The sequence below is a fragment of the Pithys albifrons genome, chromosome 4 (assembly GCF_047495875.1).
Source record: "Pithys albifrons albifrons isolate INPA30051 chromosome 4, PitAlb_v1, whole genome shotgun sequence".
Classification (NCBI taxonomy): Eukaryota; Metazoa; Chordata; class Aves; order Passeriformes; family Thamnophilidae; genus Pithys; species Pithys albifrons.
The window spans coordinates 27,631,613-27,650,597 of NC_092461.1; the positions used below are offsets into that span (position 1 = coordinate 27,631,613).

The 18,985-nt window shown below is 65.1% G+C and overlaps 2 protein-coding genes across 5 annotated transcripts; both read right to left on the bottom strand.

Moving 5' to 3' along the window:
- Nucleotides 1–4: 4 nt before the first annotated feature.
- On the bottom strand, nt 5–7,267 carry LOC139671221 (alanine aminotransferase 2-like). Its single transcript, XM_071553725.1, has 12 exons — nt 7,122–7,267; nt 6,834–7,014; nt 4,521–4,610; nt 4,235–4,343; nt 4,015–4,145; nt 2,825–3,068; nt 2,303–2,382; nt 2,092–2,228; nt 1,468–1,642; nt 1,185–1,340; nt 762–874; nt 5–389 (listed from the first exon to the last, which is right to left on the bottom strand). Exons 2-12 carry the CDS (start codon nt 7,002–7,004, stop codon nt 299–301), a joined length of 1,497 nt encoding a protein of 498 aa, XP_071409826.1. The 5' UTR covers nt 7,005–7,014; nt 7,122–7,267; the 3' UTR covers nt 5–298.
- A 4,396-nt stretch (nt 7,268–11,663) lies between these two features.
- On the bottom strand, nt 11,664–18,875 carry PPP1R16A (protein phosphatase 1 regulatory subunit 16A). 4 transcript variants are annotated; one of them, XM_071553726.1, is made up of 11 exons: nt 18,790–18,875; nt 15,983–16,762; nt 14,836–14,906; nt 14,041–14,186; nt 13,856–13,959; nt 13,659–13,783; nt 13,454–13,579; nt 13,295–13,370; nt 13,092–13,221; nt 12,811–12,967; nt 11,664–12,171 (listed from the first exon to the last, which is right to left on the bottom strand). In XM_071553726.1, the coding sequence occupies exons 2-11, from the start codon at nt 16,239–16,241 to the stop codon at nt 11,845–11,847; spliced, it is 1,521 nt and encodes a 506-aa protein (XP_071409827.1). In that variant the 5' UTR covers nt 16,242–16,762; nt 18,790–18,875; the 3' UTR covers nt 11,664–11,844. The 4 variants fall into 4 exon arrangements, with proteins under 4 accessions (XP_071409827.1, XP_071409830.1, XP_071409829.1 ...); XM_071553729.1 differs by lacking the exon at nt 18,790–18,875 and adding an exon at nt 17,426–17,516; XM_071553728.1 differs by lacking the exon at nt 18,790–18,875 and adding an exon at nt 16,899–16,978.
- Nucleotides 18,876–18,985: the final 110 nt, after the last annotated feature.

Genomic DNA, 18,985 nt, shown 5'->3' on the forward strand with positions numbered 1-18,985 from the left:
TGGGATGGTCAGAGTCCTTTATTTGGGGGTCCCTGGAGTGGGGGAACCAGCCCCACCCCCCATCCCCATGTCATCCCCCCTCAGGTGACACAGGGACAGTGGCGGGGTGGGGGTACCAGCCCCGGGACATGGAGAGGGTCCCCCTCCCTTTCCGTGTCCCCCCCTGGAAAGGCAGGAAGAGCTTGGAAGGCACTTGGAGACCACCCGGGGGCTGGTGGGGAGTGAGAGGTGGCAGATGGTGGCAGGGGGTGAGAGGGGGTGGCAGGGGGTGTCTGGAGTGGCAGGAGACCCCCCCTCTTTAGGAGAACTCCCTGACGAACTTGGTGTAGAAACTGCTGAGCTTCTCCAGCAGAATCTGCAGCTTCTCCGTGGGTGGCAGGATGGTCATCCTGGGTGGAAAAGGAGGGGCTGGAACCCTGGAGGAGAATGTGGGAGAACCCCAAGACCCCCCAGATCTCCCAAGAACCCCCCAAAGGACACCCCAGGACCCTCCCAAAGTTCACCTCTGCCCCCTCCCAAACATGCCCTGCTCACACTCCCTTGGGCATCAGGACACCACTTTTCCATTCCAGCACTCCCAGATTTTCCCCCACACTCTGTGTGCTCATCCTGAGGTGGGATGGGAGGGGTTGGTGTGGGAAGGGGAGGGGTGGGGAGGAGGATTTGTGGTGGGAAGGGGAATTTTGAGATGGGAAGGGGGATTTGGGGGTGGGGAGGGGTGTTTTGGGGTGTTTTTGGGTGGGGGTCCCCCCAGAGCCCACCGGAAGTGGTAGGTGCCCTCGCGTTGGCCAAAGCCGCTGCCCGGCACGACGCAGATCCCGGTCTCCTCCAGGAGTCTCATGCAGAAGAACATGTCGGGGGCCTGGCCCTGCTCCTGGGAACGGGAATGGGATGGACATGGGATCAGCCCCACAGGGGGAACACAGCGGGGCTCATCCCACTCATCCCATGTGGGTCAGGATTGATCCCACCCCTTGCTGTGGATCCCAGGGCAGATCCCACCCCTCCCTGTAGATCTCAGGACAGATCCCCCCACTCCCCGTGGATCCCAGGGCAGATCCCACCCCTCCCCATGGATCCCAGGGCAGATCCCCCCACTCCCCGTGGATCCCAGGGCAGATCCCCCCCACTCCCCGTGGATCCCAGGACAGATCCCCCCACTCCCCGTGGATCCCAGGCCGGACCTGGGCTGCGGCCACGGCGCGGGGCGGGAGGTCTATCCGTGGGAAGGAGTACATGGCGCCCTGCACGGGGTTGCAGTGGATCCCAGGGGTCTTGTTGAAGATCTCCTGGGTCAGCTGGGCCTTTTTGGCCAGGGCGCTGAGCACGGCCGTCTTCTCCTGCGGGACACACGGATGGAACATCCCACTTCATCCCAGCCCATCCCCATCCCATCCCCATCCCATCCCCACCCCAGCCCACCCCAGCCCACCCCATCCCACCCCACCCCATCCCACGCCGCCGTACCGCCTGGAATCTCTCGTAGGAGGGGTCTCCGGGTTGGGGCGGATCCACGACCACATCCAGGACCGCCTGTCCCAGCACAGGTGGGCACAGACGGACTGACACCAGTTTCGCCAGTTGGTCCTTCACAGCTGGGTTCATGTTCACCACCTCCATGTACCCGCCCCGGAGCCCACACCTGCCGGACACGCCGGAGTCGGCACTGCCGGGATGCGCCATGGGATCCAGGACAGAGGGATGGGCAGGGAGTGGGGATGAGGGACCAGCATGGAACGCCTGGTTGGGGTTGGGGTGGGAAGCCATGGATGGGAATCCATGGCAAGGGACTCATGGATGGGAATCATGAAGAGGAATCTATGGAGAGGAACCCATGGATGGGAGTCCATGGATGGGAATCCATGGATAGGAATCTATGGAGAGGAACCCATGGATGGGATCTGTGGATAGGACTCATCAATGGGGATCTGGGATGGGAATCCATGGACTGGGACCTACATTTGGGACCCCTGGATGGGACATGTCATCCATGGGGTGGTGGCATCTCCATCCCCATGTCACCTCCATCCCCAGTTCCATCCCAGAGGATCCATGGGGTGGTGGCACCCCCTTCGTGCCCCCCGGACTCACTCTCCCATGTATCCCTTGGAGATGGAGTGGAAGGAGGCCAATTCCACCGACTCTGAGTAGGGAGGTCCCATCTGCATCAGGACCTTCTTGAAGGCGTGGAATTCCGAGCCCTCGGCGTAGACATTGTCCTGGTACACCTGGGGGACACCCCGGGATGTCACGTGGAATTCGGGTCGCCCTGGGTTGGGACACCCCCTGGGCCCAGTCTCACCTCATCGGCCATGAGAAAAAGATTCTCCTCGTAGGCAAACTTGATGACGTCCTCGATGCACTCCCGACTTTGTACCTGGCCTGGGAATATGGGCTGGGATGTGGGAATGCTGGCACTGGGGGCCAGTCCTGGCACTGGGGGTCAGTCCTGGCAGGGAACTGGGGGCCCAGCCCAGGGGCCCAGGCCAGTCTTGGGGTCCCAGTCCCAGTCTATCCAATATCCCCTATCCCATACCCCATATCCCCTATCCCATATCCTGTACTCCCATCCCATATCCCCCATCCCACATCCCCTATCCCATTCCCCATTCCTATATCCCAGATCCCATATCCTGTACCCCCATCACATATCCCCTATCCCATATCCTATATCCTGTATCCCCTATCCCATATCCCATTCCCATATCTCATATCCCATATTCCCTATCCCATGTCCCCTATCCCATATCCTGTACCCCATTCCACTATCCCATATCCCCTATCCCACATCCCACACCCCACACCCACGCCCCTATCCCATTACCAGTGGGATTCCCGGGGTTGATGATGCACAGCACGCGGGGCCGGCAGTGTTTCCGCCCCTCTGTCACCGCCCGCTGCAGCTCGGCCACGTCCAGGGCCCAGCCCTGCTCCTCGTTCAAGAAGTAGCTGAGCTGGTGCGCATCCAGCTCCGTCAGCGCGGCCGAGTAGAGCGGGTACTGCGGGATGGGGATCAGCACCCCCGTGCGGGACCGCCCCGAGCCCGACACCAGCAGCTTCAGCACGCTCTGGGGACAGAGGGGACATGGGGACACTGCAGGGGACAGGGAGACACGGGGCTGAGCCGAGAAGAGCGGGTGCTGCGGGATGGGGATCAGCACCCCGGTGCAGGACCGCCCCGAGCCCGACACCAGCAGCTTCAGCACGCTCTGGGGACAGAGGGGACATGGGGACACTGCAGGGGACAGGGAGACACGGGGCTGTGCCGAGTAGAGCGGGTACTGCGGGATGGGGATCAGCACCCCCGTGCGGGACCGCCCCGAGCCCGACACCAGCAGCTTCAGCACGCTCTGGGGACACAGACAGGGACATGGGAGTGGGGACAGGGTGGGGTAGGAGTGGGGACATCATGGGGACACCATTGGTGTGGGAACGGAGACACTGAGGGGACCTTTGGACTGGGAATGGGGATAGTGAGGGCACAGGATGGGGTGCAAATGGGGACATCATGGGGACACCACTGGTGTGGAAATGGGGACTACGAGGAGACAAGAGCAAGGGACAGGGCAGCGATGGGGACAGTTTGACCACGGGGATGACATGTGCCCATGGGGACAATGAAGGGACACGGTGTGCCCATGGGGACAGCGAGGGGACACAGTTGGTGTGGCCATGGGGACAGTGAGGGGACTGGGATTCTGGGGACACTGGGAGGGCACAGCGACACTGTGGGCACAGGGATAATGTTGGCGACAGAGACGTGGTCGTGGGCACAGAGACACCGTGGCCCCGAGGACAACCCCTTCTCCCACCATCTCCAGCGCTGGCACTGCCCCCGCAGGGGCGCGGGGACACCAAGGACACCCCACCCCCAGTGCCACCACCCCCTTCCCTTGGCGCTGCCCGCGCCGGGAGCGGCGCCAGCCCCGGCACAAAGGTCCCTTTGTGGGCGCCCGCCGTGGGAACGGCGCGGGGAGGTGGCACCGCGCCCGTGTCCCCGCTGTCCCCGCGTACCACGATGGCATCGCTGGCCCCCGTGGACAGGAAGATGTCCTGGGCCCTGGCGGGGATACCGTCGCGGCGCTCGATGTACCGCGCCACGTCCTCCCGCACCACCTCGAGCCCGGGGCTGGCGCTGTAGGAACCTGCGGGGCGATAGGACAGCGCGGTGGCATCGCGGGGACAGCGCGGGGGCACCGCATGGCCGTGTCCGCGGGGCGGGGGTGGCACTGACCGATGCTTTGCCCGCCGCAGCTGCCCAGGACACGCCGCGCCCGGTCCCTGGCGTCGCTGGGGATGGAGGAGTCGGCCATGAGCTCCGGGCACAGGCACAGCGCTGCCACCTGCGGGGACAGCACGCGGGGTGGGGGACACGGCGCGGCGGCGCTGGGTGTCCCCTTCGAGTGGCACTGAGCCCCTCCCCCCGAGTGGCATTGAGTTCCCCCGAGGGGCACTGAGCCCCCCCGAGGGGCACTGAGCTCTCCCCCCCCCCGAGTGGCACTGAGACCCCCGGGCCGTACCTGGCGCAGGAAGGTGATGGGGGTCTGTCCCATGGCGTGGGCGTCACCGATGTTCGCTTTGATGACCTCGGAGAAGGGCTTGGTGACACCCTGCCAGGACAGGGAGGGCGGGGGACAAGGGAGGGGGACAGCGGGGGAAGGGATGGGAATGGGAACAGGGATGTGACAGTGGGAACAGGGATGGGGACAGAGATGGGGGGACAAGGGCAGGATGGGGACAGGGACAGCAGCGACAGGGATGGGAATGGGGACAGCAGGGACACCGACAGCAGGGACAGGTGTGGGGACAAGGTCAAGGATGGGGATGGGGACACAGGGAGAGGGTCAGTGACAGACAGTAGTGGGACAGGGACAGGTAGTGGGACAGGGACAAGGATGGGGACGGGGACAAGGACGGGGACAGCAGGCACACAGATGGGGATGGGTAGAAGGGACAGGGGCAGGGATGGGGACAGGGCCAGAGATTGGGACAGGGACAAGGATGGGGACAGGGATGGGAGGGCACAGGGTCAGGGACAAGGACACAGGACAGGAAAGGGTCAGGGGTCATGATCTGCCCGTGCCTACCCAGGGACAGCCCCGGGGTGACAGGGGTGGCACCACCGCGGGAGTGACCCCGGGAATGGTGTCACTGCCATGTCTCCTGTCCTGGCAGTGGCTGGGACACGGGGACACTGGGGATGGCGGGGCATGGAGACTCCAGGGAACAACTGGGACACGGGGACCTTGGGAACACGGGGAGTGGGGCCCCTGGGGACCTGGGGACAGCCCGGCGTGGCAGCGGGGCCGTCCTCACCGCCCCCCCAGCGCCGTGTCCCCAGCCCAGGTGACCGCGGCCACCTCCCGCCCGGCCGGACTTTGGCCACCACGGCGGGACCGGACTCTGCCCCGGGTGGCACCGCCCCGGACGTGTCACCTCTGTCACCCATCCGCCGGCCTCGCCCTTGCAATCCCTGGCACCACTGCCACCCTCCTGTCCCCCACATGGCCTGCCCCCAGTCCCCGTCACCCACTGTCACCCCCTGTCACCCCTGTGACCTCCAGTCACTACAGTCCCCCTGTCACCCACCCTGCCACCCGCTATGCCCTCCCATCACCCCCATCACTGCTGTTACCCCCCACAACCCTCTGTTACCCTCATTGTACCCCCGTCACCCCCAGCCACCCCTGTCACTCTCAGCCACCGCTGTCACCCCTCTGCCACCCTCCTCTGTCACCCCGATCGCCCCCCTGCCACTCTCTGCCACCCCCCTGTCCCTCTGGTCAGCCCCACAATCTCCCATCACTCTCTGTCTCCCCCTGTCACCCTCTTTGTCTGCTGTCATTGCTGCCACCCCCCTGTCCCCTACCACCCCCTGTCACCCGCTGCTAACTCCCTTGTCCCCCCCACCCCTCTGGGCTGTCCCCAAACCCCCCCGAACACCCTGGGCTACCAGACAGGAGAGGGAGCACTGGGGTGAGACCCCCCAAATCCCGCTGGGACGGCCCTCACCCCCCCAGGGCTGCCACCCCCACCCCTGGGGACCTCCCCCACCCATGGGTGACACCCCCCTCCCCAAGGAACCCCTCCTGGTCGCGGTCCCAGGGCGTGGGAAAGGGCCCAGGTGGGTGCAAGGACAAGGGGGGGGCAGCGGGGGAGGTTTAGGGGTCTGGGGGTGTGCTCGGGCTTTGGGGGGTCCCGGGGGGGGGGGATGTTCAGGTTTTGGGGAGGCTTTGGGGGATCTGTGGGGGTCTTGGGGGTTGTCCGGATTTGGGGGGGCTGAGGAGGTGGAGAGCCTGGGTGGGGAGGTCAGGGGGCGGTGGTTCCCTGGATTTTGGGGGTGCCCGGAGGAGGGGGGTGCACCCTGATTTAGGGGTGTCTGCGAGTGGGGGGTACCTCAGTGTGGGGGTGCCAGGGCAGGGGGGAGACCCGGGTTGGGAGGGGTATCCCAATTTGAGGGGGATATCCTCGTTTTGGGGGTCCCCGGGGGGTGTGCCCGTGTTTGGGAGGGGCGTCCTGGTCCGGGGGGATTATCCCGGTTCTAGTTGGGGGTCCCGGTTTGGGTGGGGGGGTCCCGGTTCGGGTTGGGGGGCCCGGTTCGGGGGGTGTCCCAGGTTTGGGAGGTGTATCCGGGCTCGGGGAGGGGTGTCCCAGTTTTGCAAGGGGGGATCCCCGTTCGGGGAGGATGTCCCGGTTTCGGGGGGCATTGTCCCCGTTCGGGTCGGGAATCCGGTTCGGGGAAGGTTGTCCCGGTTTGGGGAAGGGTGTCCCGGTTCGTGGGAAGGTCTCCCAGCTGGGGCGGGGGGTCCCCGCGTTTTTGGGGGTGCCGGTACCTCTTTCAGTTCCTTCTCCAGCTGTAGAGCGCGGGCGACGATGGGGCCGCGCACGGCGTATTCCACGCGGCGCACGGCGGGGTTCATGGTCTCCAGGGTCAGCACCGGAGTCCCCGGGACCGCCGGGGAGTCCCCGAGACCCCCCGACACGAGCCGTGCCACCACCGCCATCGCCCGGAGCCTGTGGGGCCACAGCGCCCTCAGCCCCCGCATCCTCCGCCCGCCCCACCGGGGACAACCGGGACGGCACCGGGACAGCGGCACCGCCCCGGGCACCCCGACACCAACCTCTGGGAGCGGCGACACCCCAAACACCCGCCTCCGGCACCCCGAAACCCTCCCACGGCCACCGGCACCAGCACCGGCACCGGCACCGCCCTGGGCAACGGGCGGCGGGCGAGGGGCAACCGGCGGAGGGCAACGGGCAACGGGCACAGGGAGGGGGCAACGGCCACAGGGAGGGGGGGCAATGGGCACAGAGAGGGGGGGCAACGGGCACAGGGAGGGGGGGCAATGGGCACAGAGAGGGGGGGCAACGGGCACAGGGAGGGGGGGCAATGGGCACAGAGGGCACGGGAGGGAAGGGGCACTGAGGACGGGGGAGAGAGATACCGGGAACGGGACACTGGGAACCGGCACACGGAACTGGGAACAGGGTGGGCACTGTGAATGAGACACCGGGAACGGGGGGAACACCGGGAACGGGACATCGGGAACGGGGACAGGGAACAGGTACATGGCACCGGGAAAGAGGCACCGGGAACTGGCACATGGCACCGGCACCGGCCACAACGGGCACCGGGAAAGGGGCACTGGGACCGGCACTGAGGACAACGGGCACCGGGAATGGGGGTGGCACCAGAACGGGCACTGACACCGGCACCAGGGACAACCAGAACCGGGAACGGGGCTCCGGGACTGGCACCGGAGCAGTGGACACTGGGAAAGGGGGTGGCACTTGGCACGGGACACCTGGAAAGGGGGTGGCACTGGGAATGGGACGGGACTGTCACTCTTCAGTGGCCCCGTGCGGAGCTGCCGCTCCCGCGTGTGACACCGCACGGGTTGGGGACACGGGGACACGGACAGCGAACAGGGGGACAGGGGACACGTGGACATGGGGACACAGGACATGGGGACAGAGAGATATGGGGACACGGGGACACAGGACAATGGGGATAGAGGAACATGGGGACACAGGACACAGCACATGGGGACACAGGGACGTGAGGGACAGGGGACACGGGGATACGAGGGATGGGGACATGGTGGACATGGGACATGAGGACATGGAGATATGGGGGACACAGGCGACATGAGGCCATGGGGGACAGAGACAATGGGGACACGGGACATGGTCGGGGGACAAGGGCTGGGGGGACATGGCGGGGCCGGGAGACACAGAGACCGGGCCAGGGGGACATCGGGCCCTTGGGGTGACCACAGGGGACCCTGAGGTTGGGGAGGGAGGGGACGGATACTTGGGGTGGGACCCCCCAGAGCCCGGGGGGGGCCCTGCCATGGCGGATGGGGAAGGAACGGACAGAACTGTCACCGGGCTGGGGAGACACAACCGCCACGGCGGGGTGACAACCGCCACGGCGGGGTGACAGCTGTCACGGAGGGGAGTGACAGCTGTGACAGGGGGGTGACAGGGCCCCCCAGTACCCCACAGTCCCCCCGGGACCCCCAGGTCGCCCCCCGTGTGGCCCCGGTGACCCCCGAGCAGCCCCGCCCTCCACCTGTACCCACATCGACAGCATGGCCACGCCCACTCTGAGCCCATTGGCTGCGGGCGCGGGGGGCGGAGCCAGCGGGCACGCGGCAACCGCGGCGGGGGAGGGACTCGAGGGGGAACCCCCATTGGGTCTCTATGGAGCCCCCAGTTGGGGTTCTTATAGGCCCCCTATTGGGGACCCCATTAGCGATCCCACTGACCCCCCCACTGGGGACCCTTTAGATCCCCCAACTGAGATCCCATTGACCCCCCCACTGGGGTCCCTACAGAGCCCTCCCCACTGGGGACCCCACTGACTCCCCCACTGGGGACCGCACAGATCCCCCCACTGGGGTCCTTAAAGAGCCCTCCCCACTGGGGACCCCACAGATCCCCCAGCTGAGGCCTCATTGACCCCCCAAATGAAGTAGACCCCTGATTGGGGACCCCATTAACAACCCCACTGACCCCCCATTGGGGTCCCTACAGACAACCTCCCCCCCCCATTTGGGTTCTTATAGACCCCCTATTGGGGACCCCACTGACGTCCACACCGAACCCCCATTGGGGTTCCTATAGAGCCCTCCCCACGGGGGACCTCACTGACCCCCACACTGGGGACCGTTTAGACCCCCCCAACTGAGACCCTACTGACCCCCCAAATGACGTTCCTGTAGACCCCCCCTATTGGGGACCCCACTGATGACCCCATTGACCCCCCACTGGGGTCCCTATAGAGCCCTTCCCACTGGGGACCCCACAGACCCCTCCCCCCCGGGGCTCCCAGAGACCCCCCGCTTTGAGGGACCCCACAGATCCCTCCACTATGGGGTGTCCCACAGACCCCCCTATTGGGGGTCCCTACAGACCTTCCCCCCCACTGGGCACCCCACACAGCCCCCTATTGGGGGTCCCCAGAGACACCCCCCTATCAGAGACCCCACAGACCCCCCGCTGTGGAGACCCCATGAGATGCCCCTACTGAGGGGTCTCCATAGACGACTCCCTATTAGGGACCCCACAGACCCCCTGATGGGGGGTCCCAGAGGCCCTCCCCATCAGGGACCCCATAAATTCTTTATTAGGGACCCCACAGACCCCCCACTGGGGGTCCCCATAAACCTGCCACTATAGGGACCCCACAGCCCCACCCCATTGGGGGTCCCTACAGACCTCCCCCCGCTATGGGGGAACATATAGACACATTGGGGGTCCCCAGAGATCTCCCCTCACTATGGGGTGTCCCATAGAACTCCCTATTGGGGATCCCTATAGACCCCCCTCCCCAATAGGGACCCCACAGACCCTCCTATTGGGGGTCCTCAGAAACCTTCCCTCACTATGGGGCTCACAGACCTACCATTGGGGGTCTCTATAAAACCCTCTCCCAAATAGGGACCCTCCACTATGGGGTGTCCCAAAATCACGTCCCCCCCTCTTCGTGGGACCCCAAAATCACACACGTGTCCTCCTTGGGGGACCCCACAGATCCCCCCATTGGGGTCCTCACAGACCCTCCCTCTTTAGACCTCCCATAGATCCCCCAGTTGTGGGTCCCTGTCCTTTAGGGACTCCATAGCCCACCCCCCTTCTATTGTGGGTCCACATGAGGGCCCCCATAGACCCCCCTGTTGTGGGTCCCCCCCATCAGGGACCCCATAGATACCCCCCCCCGCTATGGGGTCCCCTTAACCACGCCCCCCAACTTTGGGGTGCCCCAAACCACCCCTCCCAAAGGGGTGTCCCAAATCCCCTCCTGCCCCCGCCCCCCACTCCCACCCCCCCATTCTCCCTTTTGGGGCCCCCCAAATTGAGGGCCCCGCAGGGGTGGAGCTGCACCCCCTCTTATCAGCCCTCCCAGCCCGGGGGTGCCCCCCCGCGTGGGGCCCCCAAACCCGCCCTCCCGCTCCCCATGGCGGCTCACCCGTGTGCGGGGGCACTTTTGGGGTGCTGTGGGGCGGCCGCGTGGGGCGGGGGGCACTGTGGGGTGACCCCTCTGAGCTCTGACCTTCTGCCGCAGCTGCCACGGGGCCCGAAATAGCAGCGGGGGGGGCTGGAGGGGGGGGGCCGAGCCCGAGGGGGGGACTTTGGGGGGGTCCCGCCCTGCTGCAACCCGCAAAGGGCGGGGGGGGGAGGCGGGGAGGGGAAAAAAGGGGGGCCCACCCCAAACTGGAGGGGTTTTTTTGTGGTTTTGGGTGGGGACATGGGACACGTCCCCTCGACCCCTCCACTGTGGGGCTGAGGGGTCCCAAGTGTGAATTCGGGGGTCCCTGGAGCCCCCAGTGTAGGTGTTGGGGTGTCCCCAACACCTCGAATGTGGGTTTGGGGGTCTCTGGACCCCCCAATGGAGATTTGTGGGGGTGCCTCATCTCCAAGGTGGTTTGGGGGTCCCTGGACCCCTCAGGTAGGACTGGGGGGGGGGTGATGATCCCCCCCCTGCCCCCAGTTTGGGTTTGGGGGTCCCTGGACACGTCTGGGGTGGGTTTGGGGGATTTCCCAACACCTCCAATGTCGGTTTGGGCATCCCTAGACCTCCCAGTGGGGGCTTGGGGGTCCCCAGTCCCCAGGGTGGTTTAGGGGTCCCTGAACCCCACCCGGGTGCGTTTGGGGGCTCCTGACTCCCCCAGTGTTAGTCTAGGGGGGACCCAACACACCCAGTGTTGGTTTGGGGGTCCCTGGATCCCCCAGTGGGGGTTTGGTGAGTCCCCAGGGTGGTTTTTGGGTCCTTTGACCCCCCCCTCTATGGGTTTTGGGGGGTCCCCAAAACCCCCAATGTAGGTTATGGGGGATTGTGACAGCCCTGCTGTGGGGTTTTGGGGTCCCTAACACCTCCCCGTGTGGGTTTGGAGTGTCCCAACACCCCCAGTGTTGGTGTGGGAGTCCCTGACCCCACGGGGGGGTTTCGGAGGGTCCCCAACACCCCCAGTGTGGGTGTGGGGGGGTTCCAACACACTCCAGTGTTGGTTTAGGGGGTCCCTGCATGGGTTGGGGTGTTCCTGTTCCCCTCATGAGTTTGGAGGTCCCTGATAACACCCCGGGTGGATTTGGGGGGGTCCCGCCCCCGCCCAAGGACTTGAAGGGGATCCCCAAAAACACAAACACATCGATTGGTGCAAAACGACCCCGTTCTGATTCCACCGAGAGAGAGCCCACTCCCATTTGGGCCCCAAAAGAGGCAAAAAGAGGCCGATCCCCCTCAAATCAGAGCAAAGGGACTCCCCGAAGTGGGGAGGAGACCCCAAACCCCCCGATTTGGGGGGGGGGACCTCCGAAGCCCCCCGATTTGGGGGGGGGTCACATCACTTTGCAGCAGCGCTGCTTCTCCACCGGCGCCTCCTCGGCCGGGGCCGTGAGCCGGAGCAGGGGCGGGTCCCGCGGGTCCCCCACGTCCCCAAACTCTGCAGGGGGGTCCCCGGGCGCGCCCCCCACGGGGGTCTCCAGGGATCTCGGGGGGTCGTCGGGGCGCGGGCGCTGCAGCTTGGCGGCCGCGCGGTGCCGCTTGAGGTCGGCCAAGGTGTGGTGGTGGCACCTGTCCCCCCCCGGGGGGCGCGGGGACACTGCCGAGCCGTTGCGTTGGGGAGGGGGCTCTGGGGGGTCCGCGGGGCTGGGCATGGAGGGGTCCTGGGTGGGGAAAGGGGGACACAGTGGCACTTCGTGGGGACCCTTACTCTGACCCCCCCTAGTGTCACCAGACAGGGGGACCCTCACCCTGAACCCTGTCCAATGTCACCAAGGACATGGGGACCCTCACCCCACACCCCCCATTGCTCCCACCCCCCCTCAGGACCCTCACCCCAATTACCTCCAGTGACTCCTGGTGTCCCCACAGCCCTGGGGACCCTCACTCCAGTGTCTCCATTGTCCCCAGGGACCCCCACCCCACTTCCCCCTCCATGTCTCTCACCCCAATCCCCACCTGGTGTCCCCATAGCCCTGGGAACCTTTACCCTGCTCCCCTCCCAGTGCCACTTCAATCTCCCCCAGTGACTCCCAGTGTCCCCAGTCCCGGGGACCCTCCCCCATTGTCCCCAGACCCGGGGACCCTCCCCGTGGTGTCCCCACAGTCTCGGGGCCCCTTCCTCTGGTGTTCCCACAGCCCTGGGGACCCTCACCCCAATTCCCTCCTGGTGACTCCCGTTGTCCCCACAGCCCTGGGGACCCTCCTCATGGTGTCCCCTCAGCCCCGGTGTCCCTCCCCCGTTGTCCCCAGCCCCGGTGCCCCTCCCTGCGGTGCCAGCCCTGCCGATGCCCCTCACTCACACCCGCCGCTCGGTGCCGCTGCTCGGCGCAGTCTCTGTCCCTGTCCTCGTCCTCGCTGTCCCCGCGGCCGCCGCGCTGCCACACGATGGCCTCGTGCTCGTGCTCCCTTCGGTACAGGCTGGAGCGCTCGGACACACTCACCCTGCGCACCACCTTCCTGCGGGGGGATCGGGGGTCACACCCGCCACGTGCCACCCGTGCCAGCAGTGCCACCCGTGCCAGCAGTGTCACCCGTGCCAGCGATGCCACCCGTGCCAGGGCGCAGGGGCCAGTGGGCTCACCCGCGGCTACCGGCGCTGGAGGTGCGCCGCTGGAGCAGGGACTTGTGCTTCTCCTGGGACTTCATCATGGCCGCGTGCTTGTGCTTCAGCTCCAGCAGCTTGGCCCGCACCTCCTCGTCCCCACATACATCTGGGAGGACACCCCGGTGTCACCCGGTGCCACCCAGTGCCACCAGAGCCACCCAGATCCTGAAAACACCCACCCAAGGGCGTCTCGTCCAGCAGGGATTTGGCGCCGAGGTCGGCACCGTGAGCCACCAGCAGCTCCACCAGCTGCACCTGCCAGGGAAAACCGGGAAAAGGGGGATGGTGAGTGCTGGAAAACTGAAATGGGGCACCCCCAGATGGCCCTGGTGACACACCTGTCCCCAGCACGCCGCAGCGTGGAGCGGCTGCCACCCGTCCTCGTCGCGGGAGTCGGTGCCAGCGTGGTGCTCCAGGAGCAGCTCCGCTGCTTCCAGGTATCCATTGGCTGCTGCCACGTGGAGCTGGTGGGAACGGGGAGGACACAAGTTGGGGGCAGCCCGGTGGGGTTGGTGGCACTTCGGGAGTGTCACCTGCGCTCACCAAGGTGGCTCCGTGTCCCCGCGGCACGTCCAGGTCAGCCCCCGCCCGCACCAGCTCCCGGATTTCCTGGATCATGGAGCGCTCCGTGGCGGCCCGAGCCTCCTCAATGCGCTCCTGGGTGATCCCTGTGGGAAGGGGGCAGGTGACAAAGGGACACCGTGGCCCTGCCACCCGCGCTGCTCCCGGCCCTCACTCACCCTGCTCAGCCATGGCGCTCTCCAGGAAATCCAGCGTGGCCTCATCCTCGCACAGGTCGTAGGGCATGTTCCCATCGGAATTCACGGCCAGGAGGTTGGCGCCGCTGTGCCGGGACAACGTCAGGGGTCAGGGACACCTTGGTGTCCCCATGGGGCCTGTCCCCATCCCAGGATTCCCGTGGTACCTTTGGATGAGCAGCTGGACCAGGTGCAGGTGGCCACAGGTGGCGGCGGCATGGAGGGGAGTCCAGAGCTCCGTGTCCCGGGAATTGACGTTGGCGCCAGCGTCCAGGAGCACGGACACCACGGAGCCACAGTCGTCGATGCAGCACTGGGAATGGGGAAGGGCTGGGATTGGGGGGGATGTCCCGGGAATGCCATGGGATAGCCCGGGATGGAGGGGTGGGAGCTGCTGGGATGGTTGTATGGGCAGGATGGGATGTGGCAACACTGGTTAATGGGATGGGAAAGGAGCTGGGACACTGGGATTCAGGATCATCAGATGGAGATAGGATGGGAAGAGCCTGGATCTGGGACACTGCGACTCCAGTTAATGGGATGGGAAGGACCTGGATCTGGGACACTGGATGGAGCTGGGATGGAAAGAACATGGATTTAGGACACCAAGACCCCAGTTAACAGGATGAGAAGGACCTGGACCTGGGATCTAGGATCACTGGATGGAATCAGAATAGGAAAGACCTGGATCTGGGATACTGGTGCCCTGATTAATGGGATGGGAATGACTTGGACCAGGATCTGGGATCACCTGATCGAGTCAGCATGGACAAGACCTGAATCTGGGACACCAGGACCCTGATTAATGGGATGGAGAGGACCTGGATCCAGGACACTGTGATCCAGCATTGCTGGTTAAGGGGATGGGAAGGACCCAGCTGTGGGACACGGATCTGAGATCACCATCTGGAGCCAGGACAGGAAGGATGGAGGGCAGAATTCCCAGAGCTCTTCCCGTGTACCTGGTGCAGGGCCGTCAGTCCATCCTCGTTGCACAGGTCAGGGCTGATTCCACTCTCCAGGAACTGCCGGACTGGGGAGGAACAGGGTGGGAATGTGGGAGCTGCCGCCTCCACTGAGGATCCCAATGGCACTGCCAGGGATCCCACCAGATTCCAACAGCACTGCCAGGGATCCCACCAGCACTGCCAGGGATCCCACCCGACTCCAACAGCACTGCCAGGGATCCCACCAGATCCCAATGGCAATGCCAGGGATCCCACCAGACTCCAACAGCACTGCCAGGTATCCCACCAGATTCCAATGGCACTGCCAGGGATCCCACCAGATTCCAATGGCACTGCCAGGGATCCCACCAAACTCCAACAGCAGTGCCAGAGATTCCATTGGCGCTGCCAGGGATCCCAATGGCACTGCCAGGGATCCCATCAGCACTCCTGAGCATCCCAATGAACTACCAAATAACCCCACGGCACTTCCAAGGATTTCAGTGGCACTGCTGAACATCCCGTGTCCCACTGGCAAGATGGAACATCCCACTGGAGGCACTGAGTATCCCAATACAACCATGGAGCATCCCAGTGGAACCACTGAGCATCCCAAAGGCATCACCATGCACCCTAATGGCACTTCCAAGGATCCCACCAGTGCTCCCCCGTATCCCAGTGGAACCACTGAGCATCCCACTGGTACCATGGAGCATTCCAATCGCTTCACTGGGCATTCCAATGGCACTTCCAAGGATTCCAATGGCACTGCTGAGCATCCCAATGGAATCCTCAAGTATCCCAATAGCACTTCCAAGGATTCCAATGGCACTGCTGAGTATCCCAAGAATCCTCCCAGCATCCCAGTGCAATCACTGAGTGTCCCAATGGAGCCATGGAGAATCCCAACAGCATCACTGGGCATCCCAGTGGCACTTCCAAGGATTCCCACGGCACCACCAAGTGTGCCAAGCATCCCACTGGCACCGCCAAGGATCCTGGCGCTCCGGCACCACCACATTCCAACTCCCACCATGCCCACACCGAGCACTCTGTGTCCTCCCCGCCCCCGGAAAAGCGGGATGCAGGACTCCCACCTCATTCTCAGGGACAAAACGGGCATTCCCACCTCATTCCAAGCCCAGCCCTGCCCCTCACGCACCTTCCTCGGCGTCGTGCCGGGCGGCCGCTTCCAGGAGCCGCACGCTGGGGGGGAACATCACCCTCTTCCCTGGGCTGCTGCTCTTCCTCCTCCTCCTCTTCCTCTCGGCTCCCACCTTCGTTCCCGGTGGCTCCTTCTCCGCCTGTGCCCACTTTTTGAGCTGCTGTGCCCGGCGCTTCTGGGCGTGTTTGAGCCTCTCGGGGGTGCTGAGCCGGGACACCGCCGGCATCTCCGCCAGCAGCTCCGGGTGCTCCGCCATGGCTGGGGATTCCCACAGGGAATGCCGGCAATTCCACCAGGAATGAGGGGCGGAAGCAGCAGCTCCACCAGCAGCATCACCCCCCCCCTTCCCGGCGGGGTCTATCCCTGTATTCGGAGGGTTCCCGGCAGAGTCACTGCGCCTTCCAGAGACAGGGCTGGGAGTTTGGGAAGCATCTCCCCTTCCCGGGTGCTCTGGGCACTTTCAGGGGCCGGAATTCCCGCTGGGATGAAGGCAGAGGGTCCCGTTAAGGCTTGAGGGGCATCCAAAGGCACAGAATGGTGATGCTGGATCTGAAGGCACAGAGAGGTGATGCCGGAAAAATCCCGTCGGCTCGATCCCAATCACGGATTCTCCACTGAGCTGCTGCCTTCCCACCCTCTGCAAGTGTTTCCTGGTCATCCAGCAGTCCTGGGATCACCGGGCAGCCAAGGAGCCGGCTTGGAATGTCCTGGGATGGCGGGATCGCCGGGATAAGGCCGTGGCGGCCGCGGCGGGATGAGCTCGGCACAGCCGGAATCCTATGGGAAGAAGGGATTGTTAAATCCAGGGAGAGGTTCCTGCCCAACCCACAGCCGGTTCTCCCGGTTTTCCTAAGCCGGGATTGACCTACAATCCAAGTGGGAGTGAATTCCCGACTCCAGAGCTGCCGCACACCTTGAAGGGAGGGGGTTTTACTGGGAAGGGATCCCTGGGATGCCAGGCCGGACAAGGAGATCCCGGCACGTCCCGGAGGATTCCGGATGGGAGCAGAAAAACCAGGAGAGCCGCCACCCCCACGCCGGCATCGGCCTCGGGGCAGGGCCGGGGCAGGAACGGGCGGATTCCACCCCGAGATTCCCAAACCGGCTTCTCCCCCCCTTCGGAATCGAGGCCACTTCACCGGGCAAAGTCCGGCGGGGAAGGGAAGAAATTCCAGCACCTTAATCCCGGGATAAATCCCTTTGGAACGCTGAGGGAAAGGGCAAAGCCTCGGTGAGGGGTGGGAGGGGGTGGCAGAGCAGGAGCAATCCCACTGATCCCACCAGGGTTGATCCCACCGGGATCAATCCCCGCGGGATCATCAGAGCTACGCTGGGAACACCAACGGAAAACCAGAGCCAGAACAGCTCAACCCCCTCAATGACTCCACCAACCCAACCAAGAATTCCTGGAACAGACCCAGAATTTGGGAGCTGACCCACCAGGAGTCAGTTCTCTGGGAATTTGGGAGCTGCTTCTCTGGGAATGTGCCACCGGATCCCAGCACGCGCCGGGAATTTCCCTTTCAAATTTCTTTCCGACAGTCTCGAAAAAACAACCTGATCTTTTATTTATTGGGATTTGTGGGAATCCAGGTCAGAGCCTGGAGCGGCTCCGGGGGGGCCGCAGTGGGGGGGCACCCTGGGGGGCACCAGAGACCCCCTGGGAGGACCCTGATGGCCCCAAGGGAGGGGCTGTGCCTGGAGACCCTCGAGGTGACCCCCATGTCCCTCAAGGAGACCCCTCTGGCCCCAAGCCCTGGGGATGGAGGAGGGGGGAACCTGTTCCCAGGGGACCCCCACAGGGACCCCGATGTCCCCAAGCTGCGGATTTGTCCCCTGGGGACTCTCAATGGGACCCCCATGTACCTGGGACCCCTCCAAGGGGACCCCCATGTCCCCAAGCCCCTGGGCCTGTCCCCAGCCCCCTTCACCACAACCCCAACAACCCCATATGGGACCCCCTCATAGAACCCCCATGTCCCCAAGGACTCCATATTGGACCCTCCCACATGGACCCCAAGGACCCCACACGGGACCCCCACGCCCCCAGAACTCCCTCACAGGATCCCCCATGTTTCCATATCCCCACAGTCCCCCACAATGTGACCCCCATGTCCCCAGGACCGCCTCAGGGCACTACCACTGTCCCCAAGCCCCTGGGCCTGTCCCCAAAATCCTCTCATGGGACCCCTTCACCTCCAGGACCCCCCCATTCCCCCCACACCGGAACCCTCAAGACCCCAGAACCATCTCCTTACCCAACCCCCCAGGACCCCTCTCACTGTCCCCAGGTCCCCCAGGCCCCCAAAGCCCCTCAAGGCCTCCCAGCTTCTCCTCCTCCCCTCCAGGACCCCCCTCACTGTCTCCAGCCCCCCCTCCCTTTCAGTGTCCCCCACATTCCCAAAAGCCCCCCAAGGCCCCCCAAGCCCCCGGGCCTGTCTCCTCCCGCCTCTCCCCACCCCTCACTGTCCCAAGGCCCCCTCGCAGTGCCCTCCCAGCCCCACCCCCCAATACCCCTCAGGACACCCCTCAGTGTCCCCAGGTCCCCCCTCAAAGTATCCCCCATGTCCCCAAACCCACCAGGACCCCCCTCACTGTCCCCAGGTCCCTCTCACAGTGTCCCCCAGGTCCCCAAACCGCCCAAGGCCCCTCCGGGCCTGTCCCCTCCGCTCCCTCCCCACAGTCCCCAGTCCCTCCCAAGCCCCCGCCCCACAGCCCGCACAGCCCCCGCGCCCCCCCCGTGTCCCCGCACGCCGCAGTCCCCGTTGTCCCCCCGCTGTCCCCCCCATTCCCACGGTCCGTACCCGCCGTCTCGAGGCCTGCCCGCCGCGGCCGAGGCGGGGCTGTCGCCATGGCAACCGCGGTGCTTCTGGGCACGCCGGAAGTGAGTGCGCCAAAACCGGAAGTATCTCCCGCGTTTCATGGGCGCCGCCATATTGAGTGTTGCGCCGCCAACAATACGGCGGACCGGGACATGGCGCTCCCTGGTGGGCAGAGACG

Coding starts and splice junctions, on each gene's coding strand:
- LOC139671221 (XM_071553725.1), bottom strand. CDS start 7,004: ATGGCGGTGGTGGCACGGCTCGTGTCGGGGGGTCTCGGGGACTCCCCG. Junction 4,611..6,833: donor TGGAGAAGGAACTGAAAGAG/GTACCGGCACCC, acceptor CTGTCCTGGCAG/GGTGTCACCAAGCCCTTCTC. Junction 390..761: donor GAGGGCACCTACCACTTCCG/GTGGGCTCTGGG, acceptor TTTTCCACCCAG/GATGACCATCCTGCCACCCA.
- PPP1R16A (XM_071553726.1), bottom strand. CDS start 16,241: ATGGCGGAGCACCCGGAGCTGCTGGCGGAGATGCCGGCGGTGTCCCGG. Junction 12,968..13,091: donor TCCAGCGCCGGTAGCCGCGG/GTGAGCCCACTG, acceptor ATCCCCCCGCAG/GAAGGTGGTGCGCAGGGTGA. Junction 12,172..12,810: donor AGCGGCACCGAGCGGCGGGT/GTGAGTGAGGGG, acceptor TTCCCCACCCAG/GACCCCTCCATGCCCAGCCC.